This window comes from Platalea leucorodia (assembly GCF_965183815.1).
Source record: "Platalea leucorodia genome assembly, chromosome: 1".
Classification (NCBI taxonomy): Eukaryota; Metazoa; Chordata; class Aves; order Pelecaniformes; family Threskiornithidae; genus Platalea; species Platalea leucorodia.
Window position 1 is genome coordinate 70,962,218 of NC_138823.1, and position 21,130 is coordinate 70,983,347.

The window sequence follows — 21,130 nt, forward strand, 5'->3', positions numbered from 1 at the left end:
TAGGACTCTAGCAACAGGTATTCCTGAGTATGGCTTTTTAATAAACCCCAATAAGACAGTCGTGAATTTTCCTGTTGATGATATCCCAGGATGTTCCAAATTTAAACAGCTGCCAGATTGTCGTTTGATCCCGTGGTGTGGTTTATTATTAGATATACAGACACTTGAGGTTTACTGCGATTACTCCAGGTAAATAGAGTTGTATACTCCAGTGTCAGCTTTACAGTATATTGTACACAGCGTGAGAAGCACAAGGGTGTCTTGTGAATGGTGTCGTTGAATTAACTGCAAAATAGATTTTACAATTCTCTTTCTTATACCATAATTTGAACATTTTATTCTGCTGTGCAGCCTGCTATTTTCTTCATTCCATCCTGGTGGACTGTACATACCGTTAACACCATCGAATGTGGCACAGAAGTCATATACTGTATGGTGGCTACATGGTTCTGAGAAAGTTTATTCAATCACCTCCATTCAGCTTCTTTCACCATTATGCACTGTATTGTACCTGATATCATGTAACTACATTTATTATTCTGAATTTTTTTTTTTGTACCTTCCTAGAAGAAGCAGTAAGTATTACATGAACTACAGATTGGGATTAATTTTGTATAGACTAGAAGAACTAGTAATCCTTTCAACATAAGAGGTGTTCCTTCTGGTACACTTTAGATGGTAGTGTAGGGGAGAAGTAACCTCTCTTTAAACTAGCAGCCTTGGCTATATACACAAAGCAGTCTGAAGCAGCATAGTACTCAGGACAGGACAATGTACTCTACTGAAAAGCTCTGTAGACCCTTTACATGGACTTCTAGAGATGGCATTAGACATTTGTTAAAGATTAACAAGAAAGAACTGTTTAAACTGAAGGATAATATTGCTGTGATTTTGACCATATTTAGTATAAACAGCCCATGCATACATTTGAGTGGGAAATTAGGAGGAGGTTTTCCATCACCAGTGCGGTGAAGTTCTTCAGTAGTCTTCCAAAACAGAAAAGCATGGTCAGTTTAGGAAATGAATTTATATGACATGATTTTCTGTAACAGCAGAGGACTAAAATCAACAGCCAAAGAGATTTATTCATTGGCTGTGTTTCTAAAAGAAACGGTTTCTATTGATGAAGGCATTGGTGCTACTGGTCTGTGAGACACTAATCTGAATCCTGAGGGTGTTTGCTACAAGGGTCGCCTTGCTTTTGATAAACTTGACTTAAGTAACTGGAATGGCAGGGTGAACTGAGATGGCTTCCAGCCTAAGCTCCTCAGTTGCCTGGATCACAGAGTATAACCTGGTTGTGACTGGAGTCATTAATAGTGATCTGGCTAGACGATGTGTTTTAGAAATACATCCAGTTTGTGTTTAAGCTTATTGGTTTGGTTTTTTTTTTTAGCCCTGAGGTACTGAAGTCATTCCTTAGCTAATATCCTTAATGCCACAATGTCCAGTCTGTTTCTAAATTGAATTTAGTTCTAGGCATCTTTCAGCTACTGGCTCATTGATTAGCAGGCAATCTCTGTAACATGAGAAGTTAAATGAGGCTTACTTTACAGAAATTTAGTCTGTTAGGCCATGGAATTTGTTTAACTACTTTTTTCTTTTTTTTTTTTTCCCTAGTTATACCTGTACTTCTATCAGATCAAGTCTGTCCTTCAATTCAAGTAGAACAGCTGGGAAAAACATGAAATGCAAATTGATTACAGTCCTCAAACTGAAATGCCATTGTTTATTTCTTGATTTACAGGTGGGAATATGGTAATGGATGTTTGGAAATATTGAGATTAGTGATAAAGAGCATTAAAACTGCTTTGAGTTCTAACATAAGAGTTGATTTTACGAGATCATACACGTAAATTAGAAATGTCGACATCAACTAAAATGTGGGGTCTCAGCACCTTCCAGAACTGAACCTTCACAATATTGTTACTTAGGTACATAATAGAAATCTTTGAAGTTTAGCATCAAATGTTTTTTTTTTTCTTTTTTTTTCTCTAGATCTCTAAATCATCTTATGCTGTTGAAATTGACCAAATCCTGTCATGACACTAACATATTCCTATAGCTCTGTTTCTGTTTTGTTCTAGATCAACAGCCTTAGAACAGTTTTCATTAACATCTACAAGATATTTCTACTTCAGGCTTACAGGTAGGTCACTGTGTTCTGCAGTAAATCTGAATATTTCATTACTCTTTCTCGACACATGGAGGAGCTACGGATTAGGAAAAAGTGTGCCATAAAAACTTGCAATGGTAAATGTCAGTAGTAAGTCACGTTATTCTTGTTTCAACACTTTCTTGTGTAATATTGTTAGATTCAGGATATAGGGTTATATCGATATGTGTGTTTAAGTGACACTTCACTAAATGGATTTTCATTTTCTCTGAATATTGACAGCTGACCTCAAGAAAAGCAGTCTGTTTTGCTGCAGGAGGATGACGAGAAGCCTTATCACTCACTAACCAGTTTATATTTAGAACTTTGTATCTATTAAAATTACACAGAACTTTGACCTGTATAACTTTGCCTTAAGCGGGGTTTCATTCTACCAAGTTAATTGCAGTTTCTTAGCTGATGATAATGACTTAATTGCTCCTTAGCTGGTAATATCTTGTTGGTTTTTGTGAGCTGTTCTTGACCAGCAGAGGAAGTGAATGTTTTAAATAAGGATAGAGGGAAAGAAATCAAAACTGATAAGCAAGTTCAGAGAAAATACTAATCTCTGTGCACTGAAAACTTTGAATGATTGGCAGCACCAAGTAACTGTTTGTTTATTGTTTTAATGCAAAAAAGGTATAAGAGATGCTTTCCTTTTTATAGAAATCAGGTGTTGGTCTTTTGCTAGGCTTGTTAGTTCTTGCATTTTAGTTCTGTTTTTAAATTCATCTTGGTCCACATTCACCCTGTATCATTCTTGTGTCCAAGAAGTGTAACGGCACTTGTCTAATACAGCACTGATGTGTCAAACTCTTAAACTTTGTGTTGTGAGCGACTTACGTTTTTTCTCTGGTGTTGGACATGATTACTTGGTTACTTCTGTTTGCTTTTATGGTAACACTCTAACAAAGGTCTTTATGTTAAAGTATCTTTAAAAAAACCTGTCCACCCTACTAACAGCATGTCAGTTTATTTCAGTCAGCACTCTGTGATGCGGTGTGGTAATTATGTTTATCCTTTAAATATTTTAAAATTTCAGAATTTCTTGAAGTGATTATGCCAGGTCAATTTAATAAACAATTATATACATTGTTGAGTAATTAAAAATCAGCATTGTAGTTGCTGACTATATTCAGCATAAGCAGGATTATAATGCCAGAGTCTGAAGGAAAAAAAAAAAAAAGAAAAAAAAAAAGGGGGGGGGGGGGAAAAAAGGAAAAAAAAGGAAAAAAAAAAAAAAGAAAAATAAAAAAGCCAGCAGTTTTAAAATATGTCCAAAAAGGGGTGTAAGGGAGCATACAATACAAGTAATTTCCATAGAATTGGCTTCCAAATAGACAAGAGAGTGGGAATCCTGATCTGTGGAACGCTACGTCATTTGGAGGTCTGTTTTCCTGAACAATAGAATTTGTTGTAGGGTTGTGTTTTGTTTTGGTTTTTCTTCCTCTTGCGCTCTCTCATGTGGGTATTCCCTGGCTGCATGGTCTGTGATATGGAATTGGTGAGGATGTGTAGTTTAACTTTCCCTGCACGTAAGACAGCCGTTGTCTTCAGAAGAGAGTCGTATTGCCAAGGCAGATGGCTTCAAGATCTTTCAGCACAGAATTTACAAACAAACATCATATGTCTGATACTCCAGGGATTTATATATATAGGAGAGGTGTTGTATGCTAACAGTGTTGATATAGCTAAAGACTGTCGGATGCTTTTAAATGTTCTATAGTGCCTCAGGTATGTAATCATAGTTTCATTTGAAATTGCAAATGACTTGTGATTAAATAGGCTGGTTTTGTGAACAGGTTCCACGCCTGTGTTCTCCAACTTCCATTCAACCAGCAAGTTAGAAACAATCCTTATTTCTTCCTAAGGATCATCTCTGAGACTGCATCATGCTGCTATGCTATCCTGAAAGCAAAAAATGCAGGTATAGTATGTTAATGACAATGAAGTAGCATGTTTGGAGTTTTTTTTAGACAAATAAACCATCTTGAATATGCAGTCAGATCATATCATTTTGAGATAAAGATCAAGAATGAAAAATATGCAGTGCATGATAGGAATCAGTGCCTTTTTTTTTTCCTTAAACTCAATTTCCTGAAGATACTAAAATGTTTCAGGTTTTAGTTTTTACTCCTCTGCTGACATAGGAGACTTCATTGACTACATAGATTTTTAGTAAAAAATCTTGGAGTAATTTTATAGAAAGAGAGGAGAGGTCAGACACGCTTCTTAATGCTCGTCATTTTCAGTGACGTTATTTTCCTGTGCTGTCTTTAGGGATTGCTTTAGGTAACAAAGGTGCATCTGGCGTGTTCCCTTTTGAGGCAGCAGAATGGCTCTGCTACCATGCCTTCACTGTCAAACTGTCAAACCACAAAGTTGTTTACAAATGCCTGCTTAAGCCCCTAAAAATCTGTAAGTATTTGATTATTTTTACAGTTTGAAATATGGTTAATTGTAATAAAACTTGGAATCTAATGGATGTTTTAACTTTTCATCTCATAAAGTGTTGCTCTAAAATGTACATTAACGAGCTTTCTGATTTTAATCAAATTTACTAAGTATAAGTAGGCAAATTAAAATGGTATGATTTTCAGCACTGCATTTAAGGGACGGTTACTGATAATTGGCACTCAATAAGTTTGAACAGTTCAGAAAGCTTAGTAAGATTGGGTGAATCACATAAGCATTCTCAGCAGGTTTAACTAAATGAAATATGAATGCTCAGTTTTCTTTTTTTAAAAATGTGGATGAACTGGCAACTAAGTAAGTTCTCCTGCAATGTAAACTCTTACCAAAAAAAGTGTCACTGGCGTCACTTTGAAACAGAAGCACTTGCCGCGCTGCATCTGCTGTATTGTAGTGGAGTTGAGCAGTTGGCAAATCTCTGGCTTTTCTTCTACTCAGTGAAAGAAGCTGTCTGTGTACCTGGCCTCTGGGGATCTCTCTTTTTGACCAGTTGTGTGGTCTGTCCCCAGGCCAGCTGCAGAAATAATAGAATTTTCAGTTCAAAGATATTAAAAGTGAACAGCAATAGGTTTTTCTGAAGTGGCCAGTAGTGTTGAATTTAGTTGCAGTGAAGGCCAGACTCTCAACCCTGACTCTGTAATTCGCACTCTGAATGAGTCATGACTTGGGCGGTTTTATTATACAATACCGAGAAATTCTTCAGTCTGGTTCCAGAATAACCCCTATTTGATTTGAAATGTGTCACAAGCATTCCCTGATACCTGTGCTGAGGCCCTGTGCCCCAAAAAGAGAGCAGTTCTGCTTTTGGAAGTAAGCATTTCCTTCTGATATCAAAGGCTTGCAGCAACGCCTGAGTGCAAGCAGTCTGATTTTTTTGGTGGTGCAGTGTGAATGTATCAAAGAAGACACTTAAACATTTGCAGGAAACAAACCGATGGTTGGGATTGCACCAGGCACGTTTCTGACAGCTATGGACTTTCTGTATGGACCATAACTCCAGCAGCCTCTCCCAGAGAAGCTCCTTCTCTCAGGGTTACTCTCTGATCTGAATCTCTGAATTCTCTCAGTGCCAGGAGGCACGCAAGGCGCGAACATCGTTCTTCCACTTCGATCGGTCTGCGACTGCGTGCTCTGGAGTCAAGGGCCACAGCGCAGTCTTCCGTCGGTTTACCCCTCAGGACACGACCGATCCAGCTCCATCTCCTCTTCCTCACTTCGTTACTGATTTTCTCCATCTCCGCCATCTCTGATGCTCGTCGTTTCTGCAACTTTTTATTTTTTATTTTTTTTTCCAGGAGGAGGTAGTTGGCCTCCTGCCCAACCCCCATGACTTGGAGGGCCAGTGGTTTTTCTATCAGGGTGGCCTTCCCTTAGGCTGCGTTGGTTCGCGGCACCTTCTTCAATTTTATCCGGTGCACCCTCCAGAGAGGGATCCCCTATCCACCACCCAGGGGACGCGCCTTCTAGCCGTGCAGCCCCAGCCGAAGGTTCAGGGTTACTCACTGACACCAAAACCAGAAGCACCATGTCTGATCACTGCTGCTGAGAAGCCAGTTCTGTTCAGCCCTTCGAGAAGTACCAGGGGAAGCAGGCCAGCCTCCAGGAAGGGAAGGGATGGCTGCTTGCTTCACTGGGAGAGGACAGAAACTGAAGAACTGAGCAGAGAATGCAGCAGCCACATCCAGTAGGATAATAGCTTCTCCGGGAGCTGTGTCGCTTCTCTAACATCCAGATAGAGCACATCTGAGTTTTCATTTCTAATGCTGAAGGCTTTGGTCTTGGGATCTTTGACTGGCAGACCACGATCCAAGCCAAAGCTCCCCCATCCTTCTCTGTGCATGCTTTGCTGTTGAATCTGATGGTACATTCAGGGTGGAGGTGCAGCCCCAGGCGGCTTTATTGTTCAGCAGAATCTCATCTTCTGTGGGTGTGTCCATCTGCCATAACAGTGGTCTCTGCTGTCCACAGAATCACATTGCCACAGATACCAGGGAAGATGGGCTGGGAAGTAAAGGTGGGATTTTCCTACTTTGAATAACGATTGTCATTAGGTTCCTTCTGCTGCACCCGTACAGCCCCTCGCCTAACCACAGTACCGACCCGAAACTTGCGTGTGGTCCAGGCCTAAGCCTGTAGGTGCAGTTTCTAACCCAAGAAGGGAAAGCTGACCATCTATCAGTTGGCTTCTCTGGCAGTGAGAATTGCCCTTGCAGAAGTGGAATAACCTTGCTTCCTAAATTCCGGGGGAGAACTATTAATGTTGTACTTGCTGCGTATTGTGGGGGTGGAGCAGGAAGAGTCCAAAGGCAAGTAGACAATTAGTGGTGATGCTCTCTTGAAAAGAGTAATGTCTGGCTATTCTTTCATAAATCTCACCTCCTCTGAGGCAGAATCTGTTCTTCACATACATAATGTCAAGACAACTCTGTCTTTTTATTACAAGGCCGGGTTTCTTTTGGAAATACCTGAGACTTCTGCTGAAAGATCAAGGGTTCAGAGATTTTTGCTTAATGGCTGCCTAAACAGTTAGCAGGCTGTGACTTGTTTTTACTGTGAAACTTTTAAGATGGAAGCTTTTGCTGTAATGGGTCAGCAGATCACTGGGGCCCAAGTAACTCAAATGCCATCTCTGAGAGATCTCCATTTGCTTATAGCCCCCGTGAAATCTTACCTGTACTTTCACTAGCCCTGTTCCACCTGTGCTGCAAGGGTTGACACAATACTTGGTGGAGCACTTCGGTAGTTGCTGTTTTTATGAAAAGCCCCAAAACATCTACTAGGTAGTTTGGCAGGAGGGTAGCTGTTTGGGGTCGGCTTGTCATGCAACTTGAATACTTACCAGCGACTGTAATTTTGAGAGGTGCTTTGACTGCATGTATATTTGCTTCCCACCTGCCTTTCTCCTTCCTTTAAGAGTTGGTTGAGGTTTTAAAAATCATTTCAAACTGGTTTTGAAAAGGAACTGAGAAGGCACCAGATGTACCACCTAGGGGCTGAGCAGGAGGGAAGGTGAGGCATCAGTGTGCTGGTACTGTAAAGCTGTACAAAGGCATCTTGTGATCTGTAGTGATAAGTCATATGCATACCCTTGGTGTGAACATGCATCATTATCTCCATGTCTCCAAGATCTCCGATCATAGATAAAGGCTATTTTTCAGTCACTTGATTGTACATGGTGTTTATATTTGTATTTTCTTCCAAATCTGGTAAGATACTATGTCTCCCGATCCTGCAGGAACCCACTAAAATCCATTTAAAGAGACATTCATAGATAGTTTTCTATTCAGTCTTATAAGTTAGTTTTGTTTGGCCTGCATCAGACTTTTTCCTGGGTAATGTTACTGTAATCAGAACATCATGCTGTAGAGGTTACCACAGAGCTGAGCATTATGTAGAGATACTGGAGCTAATTTTAAACACTGTATTACTTCTGGAAATCAGGTAGCATGTGTGGATGTCAGAGTAGCTGTGACAGGGAAGTCACTGGTTCTCAGGTGTGTTCCTGTAAAGTTAGCTCAGTATCCCTATATGGCACAGCAATCTGTAGCGCAGATAACCAAGGCTGGTAATAGGGCCTGCGTTGACTTAACAACTACACTTTTTGTTGTAATTTTGGAGTTTGTGTCAGCTATATAAAACCTGCTACCCCTGTAAGACCATGTTGTTGACAGGAATTGATATAAACTTAATTTTTTTTCTTGTGTCCCTGCACATGCCTTTCCATTACTCTCTGTGGGAATCGATATCAAGCTCGTAGGTTTTGGGGAGGAGGCTCTTCCCACTATTCCAAAACCTGTTAAATATCAACATCGGGCTTGTCAGTACGAGTTGTCGTCATTGTTCAGAGTTAAGTATTTAAAACATAGTTACTGTTTAACATCCCTCCTATGATTACCAGTGGGGAAAGGAGCAAGAGTCTTTCCTTATCATGATGAGATATAAATACATCATCTGTCTCCTTTCCAAATACAGAGCAAATGTTTATTGAGCACTTCTGCCTTTCTGCACCATTGACAGCTCTGTTTAGGTAATGGACTTAAACTGTTGCTAGGATTTTACATGTTCTTCGTAATCTTTAAAAAGTCCTTTTTATTGTTTATAATTCTGTTGACGATAGACTCAATGACCTTCTGTGTTTCAAAACTGTTATGTCCTCTTATAAAAATTTCATTCGTGATTTAAGAGCCTCGTTTAGTCTCCAGAATTTTCCACCTTAAGTGTGGCTTTCCAGTTAGCCTCTCTTCTCTTACAAGGAAACACAGCAGGGAGAATTGCTGTTGCCGGTGTTACAGCAAAAGGTGCATTTTCCACGTGATTTTTTTTTTTTTTAAATCTTTTTGTATATGTCAGTTCCAAGCATAGGCTACTTTAATGTCATATCTGAAAGCAGAGGGGAAAAGAAACAGTTTGGGAATACCTTCCTGCTGTAGGTAAACATTAGCAACCAGATAAGGACCTCTCCCTTGTCCTTAATATTATTCAAAATAGGGTCTCTCAAAGTAACTATGCTTTGACAGAAGGCCTTTTTTGGTGGATATAGTTATTGAATAGTCTTATACTTTTAAAAAAAATTAAACTTCTTAAATGCAAACAGAGAAGTGTTACAAGGATGTAGTAGGAGGAATTTGCTCCTTGGTTGTCTTAGTTTGTTAATATTGTAACAAACAATTTTTAATCTTTTTATTTATTAGCCTGATTTAAGTGCGGAAGAATACTAGGATATTTTATTATAGCTCTTTTATCCCCATATTCTAGGTGTTCCATATTTTTAATTGGATTCAGTTAGTATTGATTTTATTACTTTATTAGTATTTTCCCTAAAACAGAATTGTTAGTTACTTGCAGTAGTAATGAATTGTTTCTGATATTTTGGCAGGTAAGATGCAGCTATTCAGGAAGATCCCAAAGGATACTATGGCACTACTGAAGACAGTGACAGAACCATCTCTTTGTCAAGATTTCAAAGCTATCCTGGACTAACTGACTGAGGTTTATTTCATAATTTTTCCAGGTTTAAAAATAAATGCTGTGTCTTTAGATGACTTCTCATCAATTTATTTTGGTAGAGTGGACCAAAACCAACTTCACTGAGAAGATTTCCATGTTTGTTTCTCAGATACCACACAAGGACTTAAAAAGAGCAGACAATTTTGTTAATACCTTCTTGTTTGTGTTTGCCTGTAAGTTCACAGGCTGTTTGAAGTAATTGACTTGGTTTCCTTCAGTAATTCCCATCTTCTTGATGAGACATCATTAAACTATGTTCTGTGCAAACAGATCTACTTTCTTGTTTCAGCATGTTGTTTCTTCAGCATGTTCTTTGCTTCTCTGCATTGCAGACTTTTTTGTAATAAATTGTCTGGTTAATTGCAATAATTCATGCTTGTCTCTAATACCTTTATTTTATAGTAATCTTCAACATCCCAGCCAGCTGGGTTATGTCCTGAAAGACAGTAACTTGTGCAGGGCAAATGCATTTCATGGCACTACCTGTCGAAGTGTACAAGTTAGAGATTTTATGCTTTGGAGAACACAACTAATATATCTGAACATTTCAATGCCAGAGCTGGGTATATTTAATGTATGTTTTATATATTTTGAACATTTGGTGATATAGAATGATGGTGGTGCATTTATACCTAGAAAACAAAAATTCCTGATTAAATAATATACTGAGTAGGTTACTCTTCAGTCTGCATTTTCTGTTCTTTATTTCGGCTTCGCTTTGGCTCTATAATATTACTGAGGGTACTGTCTAGCCCTGGTGCTTGCATGTAGTGCAGGGCTGAATTTTGCTCAGTGGCTGCTCTGATAAACCTGCCCATATGTGTTTGGTTTTGTTTGTTTTTTTTTTCTCTTCCAGGCTTGTGTGTTGAATTTGCATTGGTCTAATGTAGAGCTATTTTATTAGGATTTTTCTGTCTCTGTTATAGGCTAAATAGCAGCTGCTGGGAGGTTTTATCAAAGTAGATGGAGGACATCTTGCTGGAGTGAAACACAATGTAGGCAATGTTACTCAGTAGATGTTTTCAAAAGATGACAGACCACCACCACATAGGGATCAGTAACACAGCTCCTAGAAGCCGATTTGCAGTATTGCAGTCTGTCCATTAACACCACAGCTCAGTTCAAACTGTCAAATGTACAGAGTGTCGTTGATACAGGGTTGGTTTTGGTTTTGTTTTTTTTTTTTTTTTTTGCTATGAACTGGCACAGTTACAAATAAAATTAAAAAAAAAGCCATGGAACAATTGCTCCTACTAGAGTAAAGAACAGATGAAGAACAGCTCAGTTGCTCCTCAGCCAGCAACTCAAACATTTAAAAACCCCCATCCCCTTCTATGTTCTGCAGTGATACTGGTGTGGGGAAACACTGTCATGGACGCTGTCAGGTAAGAGAGGTGTGGCAGTGCAGGAAGCTTTATTTTACTGGATCATGTGGCAGGAAGAGGCAGCAAGATGCTCCAGCGAGGGCCTTGGCAGGGACGAGACTTGAGCACTTGGAGAACTTCCTGCTCTTGGGCTGGAGCTGTTGCTACCTGGGGCCATTCACTCCTTACCCAGACTTCCTTCAGCTGTGCATTCCTTCCTACCCGTTTCTCTTCCCCTCTCCTTCTGTTGTAGTTGTGGGCGATACAAATTTTGACTCCTTACCACTTACTTACTGCACAGGCCCTGCGCATTTTGTGTGTCATGTTGAAGAAGGCTGTGCTGGTGGGCAGCAGTAGGGATGAATGTATGCTTACTTGGTCCTAGTGTTCTGCATGAACCTTCAGAAGAAGGATGAGGCAGAGGAGCCCAATCATTTCCTGAGAGCCAGCGAGTATGCCTGTTTTGAAAGAACGGTCTGGAATAGGGGTTGGGCAGCCTGGAAGGATACCTCATGAGCCAGGATCCTACAGCACAAATCCATACAGGGAGGACAGGCCCCTGGGAAGAGCAGGGAGCCTTTCTGCAGTGAACAGCTGTCCCAAGGCAAACTTCCAGGGTGATCAAGAGTGTCCTGGATAATGGGGGTAGAAAACTGGAGCAAGAACTGTGGTGAGTTGGTCAGTGTTTCAGAAAGCATTGCAGATAGGTGGGCTTGGGAGGGCTAGAAGAAAACCTCTCTGCTGTCATCCAAGAACATGGTAGTTATGGATAGATTTGCTTCTAAGCCTTTGAAGTTAGACTTTTCCATGAGTGCTGAGACATACCTTGTTTGATTTTGTATGTTTTAATGTTAAAGACAGCAGTTTTTAATGTCTATCAGCAAGCTCCCTTACAGAAAAGGATGGAGCTGTTTCCACCTTAAGGCTCAGAACAACGGGTCCTGTTTCCAGCATCATTGCTTCTTTATGTGGCTTCCACAGGATGCTTTAACATGGAGAATGCAGGGAATGTAAACTTCATTGATGGTTGGATTAGCCCCTTTCCGCTCTGTATCACAGTGGATACTATGATAATAAAAACTGCCAATGTGGTCTCAGTTGAAGGTGTAATTTTGTAAAAATGCATGAAATGTAACGCTTGCAGTTCTCTGAGCCGATGTCTGCCTTTCCCCATAACTACTTGCTGAGTCGTCAGTATTAAACAGTAACTGCTGTTTCTGAAGGCTGTTTTGTAAACAGATGCAAACACAACGCAGAAATCACAAGAGAAGACTATTTCATGTAAAAATGTCTTCCATTCAAGAAGGCAAGTGAAAATAAGGCTGAAACTAGTATGTGTTTTAGCAAATGGAGAATTTGGAAATGTAAAGAAGAGCCGGCAGTCTGTACTGGAAACCTGTAGTTACTTGCTGCTGTGGCTTGGAAAAAATGGAAAACAATTGGAAAAAAATGCTGTGAGCATATGTGTAAGCAATAGATTAACCATAGCAATGCCATAGATTTAATGCTCCAAGACGAGGTGTTTATACTGTTGGGAAAGTAGAAATATTCCATAAAGCTACTTCTGTAAGGAACTGTTCTAAAAGAAATAGTGCTATGTATTATGGTGGTAAAATACTTTCTACTCAGTTGGTAGTAAGGTAGTATGTTAAACAGTAACTGCTGACAGGAAACGTTTGGGTGGATTGAGTAACTTGAATCTGGGAATGTTAAAAGAATTAGCTTGGGAGCATTCTGAACCTGTAATGTGGATTTTTGATAATCATTGGAAAGCTGGGAAAATTGCAAAAGATTTGAGGGTTGGGGGGAAGGTTAAGATTGTCTCAGTATTTAGGAGAAGGTAAGTAGAGAGTCTGAGAGCTAAGCCACTCAGTGTAACTGCACTGGGCAACCTGTGTTGCAAGTGTTGCAAATCACTGTGCAAGTCAGCGCTGGAGGCCTTACATGGGGAGGAAGAGTGATAGGGCTGAAAATTGGGTTTTAGTGTCTCTGCAGGGCTGGAAGGGAAGAATTGGACAGAAGCCCCTCTAGAGGAAATTGTAGCATCTGTATGCATCCGTCAAACACATCCTTCTCCCCTTCTCTTCCTTTTGGGAGGGGATTATGGACTGTGAATCTCAATTTGACGTAGGTAAAAAATTTTGCAATGTAGGGAACTGCCTGTGTTCCAGACGGAATATACTTTTTTCTCTGCAGCTTTTCTCTGTTTATTGTTTTATGATAATTTGGATGCTTCCTTATTTATAGTGCTGTTGCAGTGCTCCTTCTGAGGCTTTTTCCTGTAATAGGTACTTGGGCTCCTTGTCTTAGGGCTGTGGATCCTGCTTAAGGCTGAACATCGCCATGCCTCTGTCTGTGTCCTTTACACATTTACCCCCGAAGAATCTCAGCTGTCCTCACAGCCTAGACAATTCTAGAAAAGTCTTTGTCTGTCATAACGGTATGAGTTCACAGCAAGTGTTGTAGCAAAGAAGATCTGATGGGATACGCTGATAAAAGATGAGGAGGAGAGTGAGCAGAAGTAGAAGGTGCTTAGTATGTAAGACATCGACACAGATTCAGTTTCTTGTCTGCATGCACATGCTTACTCAAGTAACAAAGTCAGTCATGCTATTCAAAAGAAAAAAATACTGATAAGATGCTGTGCTTCATATGAATAGGAAGGGAAAGACTGTAGCATTAACTTTACTGGAATAAGGCTACAGTTCTGGCACAGGAATTGTAGTAGAGGTCACATTGGAAGTGCACTGAGAACAGAAAATGTTCCTGCAAGAGCTGCTCAACACATTTTCTGCATGCCTACTTTGGCTAAACAGTAACTTCAGCTAGTGCGTTTCCCTGCTGTGAGCTGTAGTTACTGGAGTTGAAAATTGTCTTCCCCCTGAGTCCTGCCCCAGGCTGAACTGTGTGTTGGGCAACGCGCGAAGCCTCCCTTCTGGTGAATGGGAAGGGGCAGCTCAAAAGTCAAGAACTCTGTGAGTGCCATGACGGTGACTCGAGATAGATTTATAGACTTGAAAGTCTTGTATATGTAGTTTAATTCTTTTCTCAGCTTGCGTCTGTATTAGTTGGATGTGTTTTTCTTTAAGAACAGATCTCTGACCACATGCTTAAATCTGGTGCATGTACTCTGCATATATGATTTTCAAGGAACATCTAGCTATATGTAGTCAGAGACATGAATATAGCGTGTGCCCTTTAGTTAATTAAAAATTCTTATTTATGTGTTTACAGCTTTTATATGAAGATATGCTCAAAATTGCAATTATATTGGGGTTTTTTGATTATTCATTCTTTATGGAAGCCTTTTTTACTCATAACCTTTCAAATTTAATTTGCAACAGGCAGAGTGGCAATTGAAATCTTCTGTGTCATTGCCAACAGCCTTCACAGTGCACAGCTGCAGAACATCAAGAAGTTTGCTTGGGCCTTTGTCACTTGTGAGGTTTCTGCTAACAGAAGCTGTGTTTCCATGCGGGGGTACCTGCCCCTCTATTGACTTGAAGGGCCGGGGCTGTTGGCAGGCTACCACGGGGAACTGCTGGACATCATCATGCAGACCGTTGGCCAAGTCAATGGCTCTCAGAAATAAAAACACGTGCAGCCCAGGCACTTGACTGTTTTGCAGGTGATACTAGTCATCCCACATCGTGGACGGGCCAGGAGGCAACTGCTGCGCAGGCAGTTTACCCCTGCGTTTCCTCCCAGCAGGCAGAGGCACGGTGTGCTTTTGATCCTCTGGTGGATCCGGTGTGACAGACTGGATGCCACTGTTCCTAGTACTATCACTGCTCCAGGAGAGTCTTACTGCCCAGGCTAGTTGCAGGACAGACAGTTGCAGCAGCAGCTGTGTGAGGGGGATACTAAATCTGAAAAAGAAAAATCTAAAAAAAAACCCAGAACACCTCTCTCTTTCTCTTTACCCTGCTCTTTCCTTAAGCAGCAAGATAAAAATCATCCCCTCCTTCCTTGCGGTTCCCCATGTGCCCCTTTCAAGGAGTCAGGTAACTGCCTTTCCTCTGCAGAGTTTGAGGTGGTCTCTTTCATCTTCGCTGTGTGGCCAAACCCCTGTTACCTGTTATAAAGCCCTACTAGTGCGTAACCCGTTGCAAGGCTAAATACTGAAATTCCCTCCATTTTCCTTAATCTTCCGCTCCTTTCCTGAGTCCCTTCAATACTCAGCCTAAAGGCTTTGTCATACCTTATCCTCACATATTTTCCCTATATTTTTTCAGAGGCTGCTGGTTGCTCAAGTATCTCGGCAAAAGGAATCTTCATCTCCCATCACTGCACAGTGGCCAGGATCTGCAGGCAAGTACAGGAAAACCTGTTTTTAAGCAAAGGTTAACTTCATTGCCGTGTCATGTAAGGTTGCAGCACACTGAGAGGCTTCCATACATCTGCACTTTTATTACACTATTGAATTACTGTGTTCAGTATGAGAAATTACGGGGAAAAAAATGGGGACATTTGTTTTCACGGTATTTTCCACTACAATAAATTCTGGAATCTGCTAAGGTAAGAGATTTGTGCAAAATTATTTACTCAGATTTACTTAACGTACGTTCTTTTAACTGCTGATGTTTTATTTTTGCTCTTTGCAATGCTCGAGAATATCAAATAATCATAAAATAACTGCTGTTTAAATGCATGTAGGGATTTACAAAAACTAGGGTGTAGCGGACAAGAGGAATCCTTGCTCTTCTAGAGCAAGCATTCTACATCTCTCAGAGGAGGGGGTCAGTGAATGAAAGTGTAGGTGCTTGTGTTTCAATTATTATGTTGCTGATCCTTAGGAAGAGACTGTTTATTTAGAAGAGAAGTGAAGGAAGACAGAGGACACATGCAATAACTGGCAGGCTTTCCAAGTTTACAGTCTGGCTGGAGAAAGACATGAAGTTGGTGATGCATGAAAAGGGTTAAAGCAACGGGGCTGGTACTTGCTCAATATGTAGGATTCAGGACAGGACGTAGGAGGGACACGATTAATATAATAGTTGTGAAATTGGTTGAAAATAAAGGAAACATAGCAGCTCTGTTTATAGAGTGCTAGTGATTGGCTGTAAGCATATGAACTGCATAAACCAGGTGGGTTGTATGATACCATATTACAGCTAATCATGTCTAACAAAGGCTGTCTTATTTTTGCTTGCAGACAGATACAATGGGTATTTATCCTTTTGGATGAGAAAAGTTGCTATTAGCCCCCTGACATGAAAACACTTCTGGTGGTACAAGGCTTGGGTCCTTGCTCCCGCACATTCGTTTGATCAGATGGAAGAGTGCTACCAGCGGTACAAACACACAAGGAAGGACAGCTAGCAGCACGCAGATTGCCAGTACCCAAGGTGGATAGACTTTCTCCTCTTTCATAGGGAAGCCTTCCTGTGGAGATAAAAAAAGAAACAAAAGAAATAATTGGTAGGTACAATTACCTTTTGCTATGATTTCCATATGCATTTTCTTATGCTGTTATAGTAAGGATAATACTCTTGCTCTACAATAGCATTCAGTGGCCATGTCCTCTGCATACCCTTCTCGTGGGTCTAAAGATGGCTGTAGATGTTTTATAGTTTCAAAGATTTATAGCTGGAAGTGTGAGATACTTCTACGGATGCAGGGATTGCCCGAAGAGTTCTCAAACTTTCACCCTCCCTTGGTTAAGCTCTGATTATTCTTGTAAGTACTCAAAGCTTACCTGGTTTCAGCAGTTACCAAGCATGATCTTTCTGCAAGTCCGTGGCTATGAGTTTTATTTTGGGGTGATAGATACATAATGGTGTTTGGAGGATACACTGCTGGTGTATATACTGTTGGGAGCAGAGAGCTTTTTCTTGAGGTACCAGTCCATGTGTATGTTTACACTATGAAGGCTGATGCCTTTCTGTGAGGGTGACTGCAGTCCTCGTGCAGTTTAAGGCCAGAATCGATCTTCAAAGCGCTACGCAGGGTGTATTTGAGAGGTATCCAAGAAACTGCAGCTGACATGAGCCAATGCCATCCAGATCAAATGTTCTCAGCATCGACACCTCTTTGATGCTGAATTAACCAACACTGTTCTCGGACCACTGCCTGCCTCCCTCCCTGCCTGTCAGAGTTACACATTCATATATTCATCAGAGCCCCAGTGATATTGGTAGTTCGTACTGAGAAATGTTTTCAGCCCCAGTATCTGTTATGCAGCTCTAAAGCTCTGCTCATGCATTTGTTCCACCTCTGAAGCCCCTGTAGGTTCGGAGTCTCTGTGAGACGTTTCACTTCAACAGTTCTCTACCTTACGCACATCAGAAAGAAATATGGAGCACGGCATATGTGGGTCTTCTCAAGAAGAGGCCCTGTTAACAGGAAAGCGTTTCAGTACGTGTAACCTCTGTGCATACTGGAGCCTTCTCATTCTGAGCATTGCATCACTTCAGGCTGCATTACGTAGGTAAGCTGTAGATAGCAATGATTTTAAAGGATCTGGTAAGGGAGAAAAGTATACAACTCTTGCATTTATTAAAAGTTTAGAAAATATCTGGGAACATACGTATTTAGGGTTCCAGGCTGCATAGCTTGGTGGCTTCTGTATCTGAAGAGTAACAAAGGCCACGAAGACAATTAGCAGGAGCAGAGGGCTAATAAACTTCCATGTGATCTGCCAGTAGAGATTGAGTTTTCGTCCAGTCATCCATTGCACATCTTTACTGAACCTTTTAAGAGGAGGTATGTTTATGATGATGTCAGATCTAAGTGGTAACAGTTTCACTTTTTCATATTTTTCTATAAGTTTTAAACACATGGTACAGCTCCCTAAATCTTTTCTATTCCATACCCTTCTTCAATAACTCACTACTGACTTAAGTAAATAATAATATCAATAAAGTAGGTCTTTATTGATCCCTACCAGGGATGAATGATCAGTTTACATTGTCAGTTTACTTTACCTGAGCACTTAGTCTAAGGTTTCTAACCATAAGTAAGTGATGAAAATATTACGGCAGTTCTGTAGAACTAGTCAAACATTTAGAAAAGACAAAATTGCCAAGGGAACAAACATAGCTTTTTAGTAAGAAGTCTGAATTAACCAGCACCAAATGAATCAGATCAGGTCAGGGACAAAGTTATTGCAACCTGAGCCAGCTTCCTCTGCAGTCAGTAGTGGCAGTCATTTGGACATGGGGCTGATCTGTTACATATACCTCTTACAGTTTTGTACACTGAATGTGCAGTAGATATATGGTTCTGAGTTTGATAATTACATGATAACCTGTATCTGTCAGGTTGGAAAGAGTTTTGTAATCTGGAGTAGGAACTGTGATTTTTGTGTGTGTGTATTCAAACACCAGCTTTGTCTTCAATTCTGTTTAACCTAACTGAAAATATTAGAAATTCTGTTGAGAACTAGGAAAAAGTGAGTTGACTACGCACATATTCCATAGTAACAAAGAGGAAAAAGTATATGTATACTAGCACAACAAAGAAAATGCAGGTGCTGTGGAATCCAGAGTCTATTGTAGCATGTGAAATCATATTTTATTGCTACTTCTGCATCGTGGAAGATTGAGGCTAGCTGTGTGTGTGGCAAGAGGGATGTGTGAAATTGTTTATGACGATATAGCCTGGGAGTTATCACCATTTAACATGGGAAATGCTCCAAGGTTCTTAACAGTGGATCTAAAAAATTTAATGTAGAGCCTTTAGCTGTAATTGAAGAAGATTTTTTTTCCTTCAGTTTCTTATTTTCAAAATCGTACCCTATGGTAAGACTTAAGTTGGGATGATACTGAAACACCTTGATATGCAACAGCACTGGCCAAACAGGAGTTCATTACCTATACAGTGTACAAACTGATCCACAAAAAATCAGGACCTTCATGATCCCAGTACCAGAGTAAAAATTGGAAAGGTGAAGTCCCAACATGTAACTGAGTAAGTTATAGAGGGGAAAAGATTAATCTTTACTGAGAATTGGGGAGATTTCTGGATTGGAAGAACCCTGGGTAGAGAAGGCAGGTTTATTCTAAATCAAAAGGAGGTAAGGTTTCTGGCATTTACAATTACAAAGGATGTAGGAAAGCTTTTAAACTAAAGAGTAAATTTAATTAGTGTCTGTGACTGCAGAGATTCTCAGCACGCAGGTGGAGCCTTTTAACAGGGAGGAGTTACTGCATGTTGCTTACTATGAAGTTTGAGGGGAAAAAAATAATGGTAAACAAAAAATACAAGAGTATACAAAACGGCAGTAACAGGAAGATATTTGAAAGACAGTGTAACTCCTCTTAACCAAAGAACTACAATGCTTGTTGACTTTCTAGCTTTAAACTTAGGATCTTCCCTTCCATAAGTGCTATGCAGTGATTATCCATCCTGTTTTACAAATATAGGAGACTTGACGCAAAGAACGATAACTACATTCACAGAACTGGTAGGTGTTACAGAAGTAAGTTAATATTGTATACCCGATTGTGACATACCATGAATTGAGAGGAAAATGGATTTGTCTCTTATGAGAAAAAAATTCCATCTGTTTCCAACTTACTTACCTTTTCATTTTGTAGACATACACAACCCCAGTCACTTCAAAGAAAGCGATGACTAGAAGAGGCAAGGAGCCTGCATAGCTGTCAAAAATGTCAATCCAGTAACTCCCCGAACCCAGCGTAAAACACAGAGCAATGAGGAAGCAAATTAGACATATTATACCTGAAGCAAAAAAGGCATCGTTGTTACTGGAGTACTGAACTGAACTGGGTGAGTATATTTTTGTTCTAAATTATTTTTGCTCTTGTTCTAGTGGTTTTTATTCTCTCTCCCTCTACAGAGCTACAACAAGCTGTTTTTTCCTTAGGGGAGCTAATATCACTTCCCAAACTCAGTTTTCCCTTGTGTGTTGGCCGAGAGGCACCACTCTCTTGCAGGGGGAATACACTTATGTGACTCAGAGCATCCTTCAGTTGTTAGTACTTCCAGCAACTAGCCTGGGCTGTGCTATGCTATTGCCCTACATTAATTTTTGACTGATGTAGTGAGTTTCAAACGCCCTCATTTCCATGCAGTCATAGGCTTAAAGCACAGGCAGCCAGCACCTGAGAAGTGTAAGGGCTCCCTGGATTTCTGCCCGCCATTTCCTCAAAGGGCCCAGAGCTACAAATGCGTATGTCCCTTATGTCCTGGCGTGTATGGTTTAGGTGTCGCCACACTTCTGTACAGTCAGTTCCCCTTTAGCCAAGATATGGATTTGGGGTAACAGAGAAAAAGTGGGAAGAAGGGCAAGTGTTGCTGGATGCAGACATGGGATGCAAATCAATTTGTATGTCCTTGTGCTGTGTTACTAATTGCTTCTAACTCCGAGATGGCCTTTGGTTCAATGCTGTATAAAATTGGCTCCAGAGTTTGGTTTGTTTGTTTTTTTTAAAAATCTCACAATTGGAAAATCAACTTCAAAATAATATGGTTACCTCATCAAGTTGTAAATAATTTTTTTTGTACATAAAAAGTTGTAAAATGAGAAGGATATAACTTAGATGCTACAGGAAGACTGTAAAAAAGGCATGACAGCAATATTCCCCAGAAAAATTTTAAAGGGCACATTGCAGAAGTGTTAATCCATTTCTTCAAACTGCCAGAAATTTTTCTAGGCCAATTTTTCTGGACCAGTTTCACAGTAGGATCTCTCAGACTCTCACTGAGTCTGGTTCTTGAGGAGCAGGTTGGGTTCAGTAACTGTCTCTGGTTGAAAAGCTTCCGGTTTAGGTGCAAGAACAGGATCGCACACACTTGTTCCTTGGTTTCCAAGTGGTAATTTTCTACTCTGGCGTGTTCACAGTAAATGTGAAATAATCCGTAGCAGCATTAACCTGAATGAAATAGGGGTGAAGGACCTATCTGACAGTTGTGACAACATGGTAGGTTCGTGCGCAGGTGGTTATGGCAGACCAGCTGATGTCACTGGTTGCCTTAAATTGACTTGTTTAGCTGCTAAAGGCTTAAGTGAAGTCAAGGCTCTTCCTGATGTCTACAACAGCTCAGAGTGAACTTGACTCCAGGAATAGCAGTTTAACAAGCTTTCTCAGACTGAAACAGCTCTTGCAATCTAAGAAAAAAAATGGCGAGGGCAATATAATACTGTCACCTGACAGCTTCCCCCGTA

The 21,130-nt window shown here is 40.4% G+C and overlaps 2 protein-coding genes across 2 annotated transcripts in view; one reads left to right on the forward strand and one right to left on the reverse strand.

The window, feature by feature from the left end:
- Positions 1 to 9,607, forward strand: part of TERT (telomerase reverse transcriptase) — a gene marked incomplete at its 3' end in the record, with an annotated part of 35,358 nt that extends 25,751 nt beyond the window's left edge. Inside the window, exons 11-16 of the mRNA XM_082321487.1 lie at positions 4 to 189; positions 1,621 to 1,747; positions 2,088 to 2,149; positions 3,958 to 4,082; positions 4,436 to 4,573; positions 9,504 to 9,607. Coding sequence (XP_082177613.1) covers positions 4 to 189; positions 1,621 to 1,747; positions 2,088 to 2,149; positions 3,958 to 4,082; positions 4,436 to 4,573; positions 9,504 to 9,607 — 742 coding nt within the window. The remainder of the gene's footprint in view (positions 1 to 3; positions 190 to 1,620; positions 1,748 to 2,087; positions 2,150 to 3,957; positions 4,083 to 4,435; positions 4,574 to 9,503) is intronic.
- A 6,563-nt stretch (positions 9,608 to 16,170) lies between these two features.
- LOC309598493 (sodium-dependent neutral amino acid transporter B(0)AT3-like) overlaps positions 16,171 to 21,130 on the reverse strand; it is a gene marked incomplete at both ends in the record, with an annotated part of 29,415 nt that continues 24,455 nt past the window's right edge. Inside the window, 3 exons of the mRNA XM_082329142.1 lie at positions 16,171 to 16,383; positions 17,528 to 17,690; positions 19,524 to 19,683. Of these exons, the coding sequence (XP_082185268.1) occupies positions 16,171 to 16,383; positions 17,528 to 17,690; positions 19,524 to 19,683 (536 nt within the window). The remainder of the gene's footprint in view (positions 16,384 to 17,527; positions 17,691 to 19,523; positions 19,684 to 21,130) is intronic.